Source organism: Budorcas taxicolor, chromosome 4 (assembly GCF_023091745.1).
Source record: "Budorcas taxicolor isolate Tak-1 chromosome 4, Takin1.1, whole genome shotgun sequence".
In the NCBI taxonomy this organism is placed as follows: domain Eukaryota; kingdom Metazoa; phylum Chordata; class Mammalia; order Artiodactyla; family Bovidae; genus Budorcas; species Budorcas taxicolor.
Window position 1 is genome coordinate 51,170,759 of NC_068913.1, and position 15,508 is coordinate 51,186,266.

Sequence of the window (15,508 nt, forward strand, 5' to 3'; positions counted from 1 at the left end):
GTACTTTGGCCACCTCATGCGAACAGTTGACTCATTGGAAAAGACCCTGATGCTGGGAGGGATTGGGGGCAGGAGAAGGGGACGACAGAGGATGAGATGGCTGGATGGCATCACTGACTCGATGGACATGAGTCTGGGTAAACTCTGGGAGTTGGTGATGGATAGGGAGGCCTGGCATGCTGCGATTCATGGGGTCGCAAAGAGTCGGACACGACTGAGCGACTGAACTGAACTGAACAGCAAAAGATCAGAAAGAGAAATTCAAGAAACAATTCCATTTACCATCACACCAAAAAGAATATAATACCTCAGAATAAACCTACCAAAGGAGACAAAAGACCTGTGCTATGATAATTATAAGACACTGTTAAGGAATCTGCCTACCAATGCTGGAGACGCGGGTGCAGTCCCTGATCTGGGAAGATCCCACTTGCCGTGGAGCAGCTAAGCCTCTGGGCCACAGCTATGGAGCCCGTGTGTGGCCACTACTGAAGCCCATGCTCTACAGGAGAAGAAGCCACAATGAGAAGCCCGGGCACTGCAAATAGAGAGTAGTCCCCACTTGTCACAGCTAGAGAAATAGCCTATGCAACAGTGAAGACCCAGCACGGCCAAAAAAATGAAAAACTAAAGACAAGCAAATCAATACATTAAAACCAGAAATAAACCCATGCACCCATCATCAGTTAATCTGTGACAAAGGAAGCAAGACCACACAATGTTGGAAAGAGTCTCTTCAACAAATGGTGCCGGGAAAACTGTACAGTACACATAAAAAAGTGAAATTAGATCATTCTGTAACAACATGCACAAAAATAAGCTCAAAATGGATTAAAGACCTAAATGTAAGACCACATACTATAAATCCCCTAGAGGAAAACACAGGCAGACCACTCTCTGACATAAATCACAGCAATATCTTTTTTGATCTGTTTTCCAGAATATGGAAATGAAAAGAAAAATAAATAAATGGGACCTAAATTTGAAAGTTTTTGCACAGCAAAGGGAACAATAAACAAACAAAAAAGACAACTCACAGATTAGGAGGAAATATTTGTAAATTATATGACTGATGAGGGATTAAACTCCAAAATTTACAAACAGTTCATGATGCTTAGCATCAAAACAACGTAATCGAAAAAACAACAAAAGACCTAAATAAACACTTCTCCAAAGAAGATATACAGATGGCCAAGAGGCATATGAAAAGGTGTCCAACATCGCTAATTGTTAAATGCAAATCAAAAGTACAATGAGATATCACCTCATATCAGTCAAAACAGCTAGCATCAAAAAATCCACAAACAATAAATGCTAGAGAGGGTATGGAGAGAAGGGCACCCTCCTCAATTGTTGGTAAAAATGTAAATTGGTACAGCCACTATGGAGAACAGTATGGAGGTTCTTTAAAAAAATAAAAATAGAGTTACCATATGACCCTGCAATTCCACTCTTGGGCATATATCTGGAGAAAAACATGATCCCAAAGAACATATGCAACCCAATGTTCATCGCAACACTGTTTACAATAGCCAAGACATGGAAGCAGCCTAAATGTCAATTGACAGAGGAATGGATAAAGATAATGTGGTACATATATACTATGAAATATTACTCAGCCATCAAAATAATACCATTTGCAGCAACACGGATGGATCTAGAGATTGTCATACTGAATGAAGTGAGTCACACAGAGGAGAAATATCCCATGACATCCCTCTCATGTGGAATCTAAAAGGAAATGATACAAATGAACTTACAAAACAGAAACAGACTCACAGATGCAGAGAATGAACTTTTGCCAGAGGGAAGGACGGGGGAAGGGATAGTTAGGGAGTTTGGGATGGACATGTAGACAACTGTATTTAAAATGGATAATGAACAAGGGCTGTCTGTTTAGCACAGGGAATTCTGCTACATGTTACGTGGCAGCCTGGATGGCAGGGGAGTTTGGGGGAGAATGGATACATGTATATGTTTGGCTGAGTCCCTTCACTGTTCACCTGAAACCATCACAACATTGTTCATCGTCTATCCAGCAGTACAAAATAAAAAGTTTAAAGAAAGAGTTTTGGAGAGCGTTCCTATGGCTCATTACAGAGAAACAGGGCTGCTGCTGCTGCTGCTGCTAATGTTACCTATTTTCTGGGAGCTCTACTGTCTGGGAAAAGGAGAAAGGAGAATACGACTTTTCATTTGAAAGATCAAGGATTACCTAGTTAGCTGAGGACCAGCCTCACACATCCAGAGACTTTCCAATCCCTGGGTGGTTGGAATTCCACTTGCTCATGAGGCTTCCCGGGTTTCCCGAGCTGAGTGGGAAGGTGATCATTTGCATGGACAAACCTGTCCTGGGAATCATGACACCTCAGATTCTTGGGCACTTACTCTCTGGATAGCCAGCCTCTGACTCCAGGCCCTGAAACTGGCCTTCGCCCTGCTACAGCCCCCTCCTGCCTGCCATCCTATAACGTCCAGTTCCCCTCCACCCCCCTGGCCCCTTCCCGAACCTCTAGGGCTGGCGGCCTCTAGGCTGGTGCCTCTAGGCACCTATCCAGGCTTTGTCTCACCTCCTGGGACAATTGCCCCTGTACCACTCTGAGAGTCCACTGGGACAGTAAATATGCATCCTTTTTGGTCCTATTAGACACCAGAGCTCAAGTCACTCCAGGAAATCCCTCTAAATTCCCCAAACAGGAGCCCTTCTCTTACGGGGCTCTGCTGGTAAACCATCATAGGGGCATAAATGTATTCAAGTGCCAGGATTTGGCCATTCACCCCCAAGGGCTTCCTCTGGGGTGCCCCTCCTGATCCTGTTTCCCTCCTGACATGACACCACGCCGCCTGCAACAAGCCCAGGTTCTTGACTTACTGGTGGAACATGCCAAATGGATGCCAGGGACTCCTCTTCCTCCAGTCAGGATGGTAAACAGCCCCCAGCACCACCGTTAACAGAGCACTGAAGGCTTATGCCTTGCGTTACTGACATGCTTGAGATGGGAGTCAGCAGGCCCTTTTATTTAATACCCATGTGGCTGGTACTTGAGCCCCTACTGACACATGGAACCTCACCATTGACTACTGGAACCACAATGCTCAGGCAGTTCCTAATACAGGATTGAGTGAGGTCATAAATGGGCCCAAGGAGAGTCCTCTGAAGGCGCTGACCTGGCTCATATGTTCTATTCTGTTCTTATTACACAGGAATCCCAGAGCTAACTTGCTTTTACTTAGGAAGGGGTTCCACATACATTCTCAGGCTCCCAGTGGGATAGGTGAACAATCCTGCAAGGACACATAACCTCTGCTGCCAGGACTTAAATACCATACAATTTCAAAGTGCTGTTCTTGGCATCATATTGATGACCTTAGACTGACAGTCCCTTTGAGGAAGCAGCAGGCAGCCTTGTATGTCCTCCCACACCAGTAACAGCAATGTGGCTGGGCAATTACCCTTCCTAAGACCTAAGACCCTCCTCACCTGACAAGTTTCAGGGCATCACCTGGCCCTCTAAGGGCCGAGAAACCTCCCCAACAGTCAAACATACTTACTCACATTACACCACCCCCATACTTAGGCAAAACACATATTAGGTCTTTTCATGTTCTGGAGGCAACACACCCCTCATCTCTAAGTCTTTGCCAATATGGGCAATCACATGCATGATTCTGCTACCTTCTGTTGGGATGAAGCCCAACAGTGGGCTTTAGAAGCAGTTCAGCAGATAGTCCAACAAACCTTACCTTTAATGCCCTCTGACCCTACTTTCCAAGTCAGGAGCCTGGCCACATCTAACTATGCCTCCTGTTAGTGTCTGGACCAAACAGGAGTTAACCTGGCTTCTTACAGACTTTTAGACTAAGCACTTACCCACAGTGTGCTTCCCTGGTGGCTTAGACAGTAAAGAATCTGTCTGAAATGTGGGAGTCATGGGTTTGATCCCTGGGTTGGGAAGATTCCCTGGAGAAGCACCTACCCACAGTAACAGCCCCAGAATACCCACCTCGAGTGCAGTTGTGGGCATCCTCTTGGGCTCTCATAGAAACCGAGCCCCTAAGCAGCCTCCACCCCACTACTCCAGATCCACCTCCCGATAAAGGCCTGGGTTAGAGATGCCTCCCAGTGGAAGTGCAGCACGTCTCCCAGTGCCTCTTTGGCATAATGGAAATGTACCTTTAGGATAGGGCCACACCTGATGCCAAAGGCCTTTCCAGATTACAGGAGGATGTGGCTTCCCCCGTACTCAGCCCCTTGCCTGGGAGACTTGAAGAGGTAATGGTGACCCCTCTCCCCAACTGTGGCTACTTGGGGAGCCCCTTGGGAACAAATGTCTGGGATGGATGGGGAGTCTGTGCTCTTCACAGATGGCACCATTCCAGTGCAGCTGGAAGACGCGGCTCCACCCACCTCTCCTCGGGCACCTCCCTGGAGGAGGGGAGGGGCTCTCCCGCTCAGCCCAGGTGATGGAACGCGTGACTGTGCACCTGGCCCTCAAGGAGGCCATACCTCGGGACCTTTTGCAGAGCCACATGGTCAGACTCTTGGGTGCTCACTAATGACCTTGTGGTTTGGTCTGACCATGGGCTGAGGGGCAATTTTCTCACAGGAGGCAAGCCCACCCAGGAGACCCAGATATAAAATGAATTAGTTGAGTCCCCAGTTCCTATCATTTCTACCCACATTTCTGCTTACACTAACTTCACCTCATCAGAAGCCATTGTCAACAATCCAGGAGACCCTCTCATAAGCCCTCCATACTCAGCCAGGTACAGGGCTTAGGGTACCTACCATTCCATCAACCCGACAAATAGGCTGCTCAACCTCAGGTCACCAGGGAGTTGCGCCTTAACGACTTGACCACAAGGGGCAGGACTATCCCCTCCAGCAGCAGTCAAGGTTGCAACAAAGAGCCTTCTCTGCTCCCAAACCAAACACCAGAGATCATCCAGATCCGGGACACATTCCTAGAGAAACCACCACATGCCTGCGGCCAGAATGGCTTCCTTGGCCCACTGCCCGTTTCTGCTGGGGCTTCCAGAAAGGGTGTTCCAATCACCAATGCTTACCAGAGCCTCCTTTTGGCAACCCCCAACCAGAACTCCTCTTCTAAATAGGTTATCTCTTTCTTCTTCATGCCTGTTCACTTTGAATGGACAGATATCACAGACTCTGACCAGACCTCTCAGGAGATTCCACAGTGGCCTCTGCAATGTAACACTCTTTGGATCTTCCATCCATGTTAGGCTTGCAGGCAGCTGGCTTCATGGAGCATCTTAATGACCTTCTTAAAGAAACACTCAGGGTCTTCCCTGGTGGTACAGTGGATAAGAATCTGCCTGCCAATGCAGGGGACACAGGTTTGATCCTTGGACCAGGAGGATCCCACATACCATGGAGAAACTAAGCCCGTGTGCCACAACTACTGACCCCATGCTCCAGAGACAGAACCACAACTACTTAAGCCTGAACACCTGAGAGCCTGTGCTCCGCAAGGAGAGGCCCCGTACTGCAACAAGCAGCAGCTCCGACTCGCCACAACTAGACATAGCCTGTGCGCAGCCATGAAGACCCAGCACAGCCAAATATAAAATAAATTAAATAAATGCAATTATATAGATAGATATGTACAAAGAATCTGCCTGCCAATGCAGGAGATGCAAGAGACAAGGGTTTGATCCCTGGGTGGGGAAGATCTCCTGGAGAAGGAAGCTGCAACACACTCCAGTATTCTTGCCTGGAGAGTCCCATGGCCAGAGGAGCCTGATGAGCTACAGTACATGGATTTGCAAAGAGTTGGATGTGACTGAGTGACTAAGCAACAACACGACAAAAAGACACCTTAAAAAAAAGAGACACTCAAATTACTTTCAGGCACGTGGTCCCCCAAAGGGATCAAACTCTTGTCCCGGTATTTCTAACCAATAGCATCACTATTGATAGGCTGAGGCCAGCACAAAACACATCTATTTTTATAAACACAGTTTTATTGGGACTTGGCCACACCCATTTTGTTACGTGTCTGACACACCTGTGGTTGATTTCCTTGCAGAGCTGAGTAGCTGTAATGCATAACACCTGGCCTGAGAAGCCTCAATTATTTGCTGTCCAGGCCTTTACAGAAAAGGTTTGACAACCCTGCTCTACTGTGTGGCGTTTCGGTTGCAGGAGGGCAAGAGGAGCAGGCAGTACAGTTGGGAGGCTAGAAATAAAGAGATGCTGCATGTATTCAACACAAAGTTTGGAAAAAATATAGAGAACCAGCTGTTGGGTAGGAGAGGAGACAATGCCGATTCTGCCTTGACTGAGCCAACGTGGGGCCATTTACTGAGATTGGGTGCACTGGGCAGAGAAGAGTTAGCATATAACACAATTCAAGATTTAAATTTCGAACAAGTTAATTCTGAAATGTCAATGTGACCTCATCAGGATGGAGAATTGAGAGCTAGGAAACAGATGCTGTTTAGCCCAGGAGAGCAAACATGAGGGACAGCAGAAAGGGAAAAGGGAGGTCATGAAAAGTTGGGGGGAGAAAAATAAAGAGAAGAAGGATACCTTAAGCACTGAGCTGGAGATGCCAACAAGCTGGGGTTTCAAAAAAGCCACACCGGTGGTCTTGCTACACAGAGACGCAAGTTTGGGGGGTATGCCTCCCAACACTTGCGAGGTCTGGGTGGATACCAGAGCTGACATGCATCCTCAGATGCCTGACAAGACAGGCGTTGACCTCACGGCCTGCTGGAGTGAGGGAGACATGGCTTCCAGCCGACCTTCCTCTAGAAGTCAGGTTGACTCCTAACCCCTTATATTTACCACATGGAGACGAGAGCAGGGCCAAAGGTTCCCCACCTCCCCACCCCTGTGCCCTAATCTCCTTGGGCCAGCTGACCAGAGAAAGGACCAAGAGACAAGTCACTTAGGCCCAACTCTTTGTTCTTTTTTCCCTTTAAAAAACAGCAGTACCAAAGCTCAATAAAACTTTTGAAAAATAAAATAATTTAAAAAGAAGAAAAAAACAGCCTTATTGATACAATGGCAGACTTAAAACGAACCGACTGTCAGTTACTTATCCCAGCAAAGGTGGGTTTCTTCCAGATCAGACCAGAACTGCAATCCCTGACTTACAGCCATGGTGAGCCACCAGCAAATCCCGCCCACAGCATGGGAAGAAGTAGGCTTCTACAGCAGGAGTTGGGAGGGTGGGAGCAAACAAAGAGCCCTTGGCTTCTCATGGGCTGAGTCCTTGCCAGGAAAGGAGTCTTTTTCCTGTTGGGCTCTGCCATCAGCACAGGATGTGAGAGCATCCCCTTCTGCTCTTCCAACTCAATTTGAGATTTCTCAAATGTGTTGATTTTTTTCTTTTTACAGTATGCCCATTTTAAGTATATAGTCCCGACAAATAAACACACCCCTGTGAACAACACAATAATCAAAATATAGACCATTTCCATTGTCCCTTAAAGTTTCCTCAGCCCTTTTGTAGTAAATCCCTCCCCACAGCTCAGCCCCAAGCAACCACAGATATGCTTTCCATCACTGTAGATTGGTTTTGCTTGTTCCAGTGTTTCACATAAATGAAACTTGTTTGGATTCTTTCAGCAGAATGAATGACCTATATCAGTAGTTTATTCCTCTTTATTGTGGTTAGTATTTCATTACTATAAATATTGGTTTGATACAACAGAATTTTTTTCTCTATTACCTGATGATGAACACTTCAGTTATTTCAACTTTTTTTGCTGTTATGAAAAGAGCCTAGTTTCTTCTTTTCATCTCAGAAGGTAAATCCCTTCTACGCCTACAGGTTGGAGAGAGGAGAGACTGGAGTGGAGGTTGACTCCAGCATTGCCCACACGTTAGGATGCATCAGAATCACCTAGAGTGCTGTGAAAACACAGATGCTGGTCTCCACCCCCAGAACTGATTCAGTAGATCTGGGGTGGGTCCAGAATTTGCATTGCTCTCCAGGAGTGCTGATGCTGTTGCTCCAGGGACCATACTTGGAGAACTACTGATCTTGTGGGGTCTCCTGAAAAAAACAGGACAGGGAGGGGGAATGACCTATCCTGTGGGGCTGTACTCATCACAAGACTCATTTATACACAGCCCTGACCACTCTCAGACACACATAAGCTTAGGGATGGTTTGTCTTACAGCTTTATTGAGGTATAACTTACATTCCACAGATTCACTTAGGTATACAATTCAGTGATTTTTAGTAAATTTATCAAGTTGTGCCATTGTCAGCACTGGTCCAGATTTAGAACATTTACATCAATCTAGAAAAATCCCTCCAACCAATTTACAGTAATCCCTGTTCCCATTCCCAGACAACCTACTTTGTCTTTATAGAGTTGCTTTTTTGGACATTTCAAATAAATGGAATCATGCAGTATGTGGTCTTTTGTGTCTGGCTTTTTAATTTAACATAATGCTACCCTTGGTCCTCTATGTTGCAGCAGGTATCAGTACTTTTAAAAAACTACTAACTAGTATCTTATTTAATTATATGGATTCATTGTTTCATTGCCTGGAGAGACCACATTGTCTTTATGCATTCACTAGTTTCTGGACATCTGGGTTGTTTGGCTATTATGATGAATGCTCCTTTGAACATTTGCATACAAGTCTTTGCATAGACGTATTTTTCCATTTCTTTTTCAGTACATACCAGGAGTGGAATGTCTGGGTCAGAAGGTAAATTTATATTTAACATTTTAAGACATGGCCAAACTGTTTTTCAAAGTACCATTTTATAATTCCACCAACGATGTAGAGTCCATTTTCCCTAGATATGTTATCGTTGTATTTTACTGGGACAAATACAAGATAGTTTGAGATCAACCTGTACGAAGAAATGTATTCAAAACACTGTTCATTAAATACTTTAAATGCACATACAAGAGTGTAGAAACATGTTTCTTGAGGCCAGTTCAGTCTTGTCTGTACATTAGAATCATGCGGGGAGCTTTGAAAAATTCTGATGCCAGGCTGTCTCGGACAATCAGCACAGAGACACAATGGAGTGAGTGGGCAGGCATGAGGACTTTCAATGCTCCCCAGGTGAGTCCAGTGTGCAGGCTGAGTTTGCTCCTACTCAAGCGCACAAACACAGGCACAAGTTTGTTGATTAAAAAAAAGTTTGTTGAGTCACTCGCTGAGATAATAGCTAAATAGCTACAGCTGAAGCAAGACAGTGTCTCTGGAACACATTGAGTGAGACTGGAGAGGTTTGAAGGCTATAGAAATAAAAAAGGAATATACTGTCTGGTTAGGCAAGTCAGGAGTCTAAGCATCATCTTGGATCTCTCCCTTTCCATCATCCTCCCATATCTGATCTATCACTCCTATTAACTTCCTTCCTAACTATCTCTAGAATCCACCAACTTCTCTCCATCTCCAGTGATATGATCTGGATCCAACCTCTATCATCTCTTATCTAAACAACTGCAAAGCTTCCAAGTGGGTTCTTATCAACCTTCCTGGCTCCTTTCCAGCCTATTCTCGACACTAAATCCGAAGAATTCCACCTCATTCACAAACAGATCTGGTCATGTAACCCTTTTATTTAACCTTTTTAATTACTCCTCACTTTCCACTGCACGTTGACTAAATACAAAAACCTACCCTTTGGTGCTCAGGGGCCAGTATGCTCTGGCCCGGGTATCTGCTCCTGACGCAAGGGCCTCTCCTGGGCAGTGGCTTTATCCTGCCTTCTCCTCCTGGGTCCTAGTGTCCCCCAGCTGCCAGCTTCTCAGGGAAGCCTCCTGACCACCCTGCACAGCTCAGTCTCCTCCATCACTTGCTCTCATGGACCCCGTGCCTTCCCCTTGCGGCATTTATACCTCAGTTTGCTTCTTTGATATAAATACTCTGGGAGTATTCTTTCCCTCTCCTGCTTTTTCTAAAGTGAACAAGAAAAGCTGTCTGTGCTTAAACTGTGCTTACTGTGTTAACCAGCCACAAAATAGCAAACCACTTGTGGCAGACAAGATGGCATGATGGGGAGAAAGGGGAGGGACCATTTTAGGATCCTGCCCTTCCTTCACAACCACCAGCTTGCAGGTGAGGTTGTCTGGAGGGAGCCAGGGGGCCGACTCCTCCTCCTTTCGCTCTGCTGTTGGGCCACCAGCCACCCGGCCACCGTACGCGGAAGCAGATACTGATGAGGCTGATGGTGACACAGATGCTCTCCATGGAGGTTGTGAACTCCTCAGAGAAAGCTGCCAACTCCGTTTCTCCCAGTTACAGCACGCAATCATTTTCTGCATGACCAGATCCAGTCTGATTATCAAAGGTCCTTGGCACTATTTTTCCAGAGGCTCTGTTTTCCCAGTTTTTTGTTTTGTTTTACATTGCATAAGGTACGGGAGCCCTCTGGTGGCAATTTGTAGAAAAATCTCATGAGCAGGAGAGAGATGCTTAGTTGGGGTGAGAAGTCTCAGTTCTTCACATTTCTTTCCTTCGCCTCCACAAGCTATTTCCAATTATTTTATCAGACATTAAAAGTAAGCCAGGTTACACTGGGTTATATCAATTATCTACTGTCTTCAACTTGTGAAGTCAATTTATAAACATAGATCTTAAAGAACTGAACGATAAAAAAAGGCTTGCTGAAATTACTTAAATTACAAAAGTAAAATTAATCACTATACTTTAAATTACAGAAATACCAATTACATTTTTTTTAGAATTTTCACATCTTAGGTCTTCAATAAAATTTAAATTTACAAAAAAAAAAAAAGAGAGAGAGAGAAAAGTAAAGCAGGGCCATTATAAACCATCTGAACAAGAATGCATCAGCAAACCAATGCTTTTTGTGGTCAGGCTTACAACTGGCCAGGCCGTGTTGCTAAACTGAGCTGTGACTGATGATGTGGTCCGAGGACGTCGACTGAATCTGGCCCATGGTGTATAGACTGGAGACCCTGACTTGCTGCTCAAAAGTGAATGCTCTCCATGGTAGAAGGACTAAGGTCTACATAGGGTCTATTAGCATTGTTCAGTTGATGCATGTATCACATTGGTATCCAAGTAACTGTGTAGGGAGGGGGAGCGCTGTGACAACACAAGGTCTTACGGGTAGAAACCTGGGACAAAGGGCAGGCGGAGGAACAAGCCAGGTCTTGGCTATTTGCAGAGCTGGACAGGTATGAGACTCAAGGAGAACTGGGCTGCTGAGAAGGGGGTGGATGACACATCTATCAGTGCTATTTGTCCACACTCAAGCTGTTTCATCAAGCAGGAGAAGTTAAGGAACCCAGTTGCCATGGCTGGAGATGGCGGAGGTCCAGGCAGGTAGAAGAAAGGATGACAACAGGGAACAGGCTCGTGGTGATCGGGCTTCAGGAAAGGAAGCAGCATCTAACTTCTCAGACTGTTTCTCCAGAGGCTGGTTAATATCTATTCCTGCTTTGCATTACAGTGTTTGCTATGCCCCTCTTTTATTAGCTCTTTTTCTCTGCCTTTTAAAAGCAAAAATCAAACTCTGCATTATATTTTAAAACATTAGGGGGAATTCCCTGTTGGTCCAGGGGATAGGACTCCGAGCTTCCACTGCCGGGGGCCAAGGTTTGATCCCTGGTCAGCCAACTAAGATCCTTCAAGCAATGTGATACAGCCAATAAATAAAATAGAATAAAACATTAGGAACTCTAGGTTTGAAGAAGTTAAGAATCACAAAGAGATCATGACTTTTTCACAGTTACTTCTTTGACGGAAATCCAGTCACATCCGCCTGGACTGTTACCTAGACCATGACTCGGACATTCATATTCCACTAGGAACATGATATATTACAAAAGAGAGAAGGACTTTTAAAACCACATTTCATTTTTAATACAAACTCTGTTGCACTAGTACAGAAATGACCCCTTCATGCACAGATAAATTTAGCATCTGCCATTGTGGAAGAGGAAAAACTACACTGTTCTTGTCCCCTCCACCCCACCCCCATACATTGGTAAATTTGAAGTAACTTATCTTTGTGCTCTCTGATGCCAAGGCAAGCCTGTCTGGTCTTTCTGGATTTCCACAAGAAAGGCTGATCTGTGAAAAGTGAATACTGGAGACATTAAACTATGTAGGGCCATCTTTGCCTGGGATTACTTCAAACTGTGCTTCGGCAAAGCTCTGAAAATATCTTCTAGAAACCTGCTGTGTGTATGGAAAATAGTTCACTCTTTCAGTTTCACAGCAAAAAGAGAAAATAAAACCCCAGAAGGCATTTAAGTAAATGCTTTCCAATCCCACACACTGTATTCATTAGCTAACATTTTATACAGTACAACATAAACATTGTTGGCATGTTTATTTGTATGTAACACCCCTAAGCATATAGCATCTACACTCTAAGCATATTTACAAATTCAACAAAATATCTACATATAAAAAGCTTTACTTAAAATTAAACTTGATGCAAGTTATGAGAAACCAATTTATTGGCAAATGAAACTGAGCATTCCTTCAACCATAGGTTGTTATAGAATTTCAAATGTGGAAGGAAACCATTTGATAGATATTATTTATGAAGCTGGTAGAATATATATGCCTATTTTCAAAACCACAGATGTAATCCCTTTGACTGTTGGCCTTGTTAGCACTTGTCAGATTTCTTAGATTCTGCAAGGCATCCATGTAATTTGCATACACACTGTTTAATGCTGCAGAGTTTCAAAAGCTGCCACATAGGTAATGACTTAGAGAAAAATATATTCCTGTTGCTTTGCTTTATGTGCTTTTTTTTGGAAATAATTTTTTAAAAAATTTTCTACCAAGTTCCCATCTTTCTTACTGAATGTGACTTGTTTTAATAGAAACCATAAGAAACCATAAAATCATCATATGCTCCAGTTGGTGATAAAACTTTTCTTTTTATACATATGGAGGAAAATGCTCCTTAAAATAAATTGTCTTCATTTTACTGTCACAGTTCCTTTTTATACCCCAACATTGCCATCTTCATGAGCTCTTCCTTTTCCACGTGACTTTTAGACAATGACAATAATCTTGGACTCCGAGTTGACTGTACCAAATGATATAGAAGGCAGTATATTGTGGAATGCTTATCATCTGAAGGCACTGCATATGTCTTGCCCTATGCTTTCTGGAATAATTTTTGAAATTTAATTGGAGTGATCTGTTTGAGATTCTCTCGGTCTGGCACAAGTGCCAAAATGCATTGCGATACACATTGTTTATGCCTAAAAATCACAGACCAGAATGGAGAGAGGATGTAAAAAGTAGAACACTGTAGCAATATAATACTTTGATGATTAAGAGGTCAATGGAGTAAGAGGAGCAAAGAGCAGGTAAGAGGGTCTCAGTAAGCATCAGCAAATGTACCTGTCATAATTAACTCATTTCGCAAGTATATATTGTACATATGGTTCCTAACAGTCTCCCAAAAAGACTAACGACAGCTAGACATAAGAGTCACCAATTTCACGACAATGTCCACAAAGACATTGAAGTTCTAGAGAATACTACAGTAACACTCTTGACAATGAAAACGGAAGTCCTACTTAGGGGTTCAGCGGAGGAGAGTATCAAAGTACCAACCCATGTTTGAATAACATACACAGGTATAACCTTTAAAGGTGTAGCATTTTTCATGCAACCTATTGAACTGTATCCCAAAGCGGGTAGAAGGTGATCTGTTGATGATGTTGTATTATTATTTTTTTTTATCAGTTCTTAGGAAATCAAGATGACCTATGTTGAATGAAAAAGTATACACTTTGCACCGCAGTTCACATTAAGATATCATTTGACTGAGTTATGTTCTTGCTTTGACAGTTCTCATCATATGAACACCCAGCAGCACACAGACTTTCTGCCTCTATGTTCATAGTATGAGAAGGTGGACAGACAAGTCCTTATTAAGATAAACATTTGAGAAAAGTTGGATACTGCCAAAGAGCTCACAAATTAGACAAATGAATTCATGGCGTTGACAGGAGATGGTGCCTCCGAGCTTTCGTTTCCTTCAGCTGGTTCTTTCTCTTTCTTACCACTGTACTGTCCGATAAAGGAGCCGTCCTCATTGAACTGGCCATTCACTCCCTCTCCATAGTCAACTAGGCTATCATCGCTGTCTTCCTTTTTCACAGTCCTGTCTGAAGGTGTTCGACTGCCTTTTTTTAAAGGCTTGTGGTCTTCCGCATCACTGGATTAAAAAAAAGATAAAACATGTTCGTCAAGATGGGCCCTTAGGTAAAATGCTTGGTTCTCAAAGATCAGGCATGCAAATTATGAGGAAGCATTTGGTGCCCTGAGCTTCTCTAGCCCAGTCTAATCGCCAGGTGGCCTTCAATGACCGGAATGTGGTTGGAATGAAAGTAGAGTGCAGAAATGGTTTAATCATGAAGTCTTCGACAGGTGGATGGCTTCGCAGGGTGATGTCAGTATCAATGACAGATTCTGGCCCCTGATTTGGAAGCAACTCAGAAATTGTCACAAGCATTACCAAAGGAATAATTGAAAAAAGTTGAAAATCATCACTATTTTACTAGAATTCAAAAGGGTGTAAAAGCTTATGGTAGAGAAGTTAGTATGTTAAACTGCATAATACCTCTGATTTTTGGATATGAATGGAGAATGATTTTGGTTAAGTGTGAAATATGGATTTTTGTTTTTCTGAGCAAGAAGCAAAATCCTGCATCTCAAATCACTGTGTTATTGAGTGCAGGCCAGACTTGTAAACTTGAACCTTACCTTTCAAGAGACCTACACATTCCATTAAAGGGATGCAGAAGAAACAAATGAAAATAGCCTAAGAAAAAAAGCAAAATCCTTATACTGATTGCATATAGTATTATTTTTGATTAGTTAATGGGTAAAGATTTATTAATTTGGAAAGAAACATAATTTAACTTCAGGGAATTACATCTGTACTATTCGTAGTCTGCCAATATATTCTGACAAGTGTGAGTGATGCCCAAATGTAAAAGCCAGTATTTCCTGTCCTTGTCTTTACCCCACCAATCCCTTCTCCCCAGTGTGTTATGCAGCTGACCCATATCAGATGGTAATCTGAGGAGTGCAACTTAATAAACATGTGTAGGACTCTCTATATATCTGCGTATGTCTCTGTTAAACACCTAAGTATAACATCTGGAAGTAGAAGAGTAATTACTATATTTCAGAGCATTCACTCAAATGGTCATATAACTAGGTGTGCATGCTGACCTAGCCCTTAACAGGTAATATTTGGTTTAAAAAATAAAAAGGAAAAAAAAAAGCAATGACATATTTTGTATTCTTTCAAAGAACAAAAATGGAAAACATAAAACAACATTAGTTTAAAAAAATTTGAAAGACTTCATGTAAAAGAGAGGCCCCTGAGCTGTAATATTTCACCGAGCAACTTGTGCTAGGACTTTACTCTTCCCTTTCCTTTGAAAAACGACTTCTTTCTAGCCAAGACACAAATATTTTATGGTATACGGATATTCTGGCCAATAATTCCTACTAGGGTCTCCAATTTTTCACCGAGAAGAAAATTTCAAG

General features: G+C 43.3%; 1 protein-coding gene across 5 annotated transcripts in view; it reads right to left on the reverse strand.

The window, feature by feature from the left end:
- Positions 1–11,827: 11,827 nt before the first annotated feature.
- The window catches only part of NRCAM (neuronal cell adhesion molecule), a 91,811-nt gene continuing 88,130 nt past the window's right edge, over positions 11,828–15,508 (reverse strand). For all 5 annotated transcript variants that reach the window (XM_052638952.1, XM_052638951.1, XM_052638949.1 and 2 more), the window contains one exon: positions 11,828–14,165. In XM_052638952.1, coding sequence (XP_052494912.1) covers positions 13,928–14,165 — 238 coding nt within the window. In that variant the 3' untranslated portion in view covers positions 11,828–13,927. The remainder of the gene's footprint in view (positions 14,166–15,508) is intronic.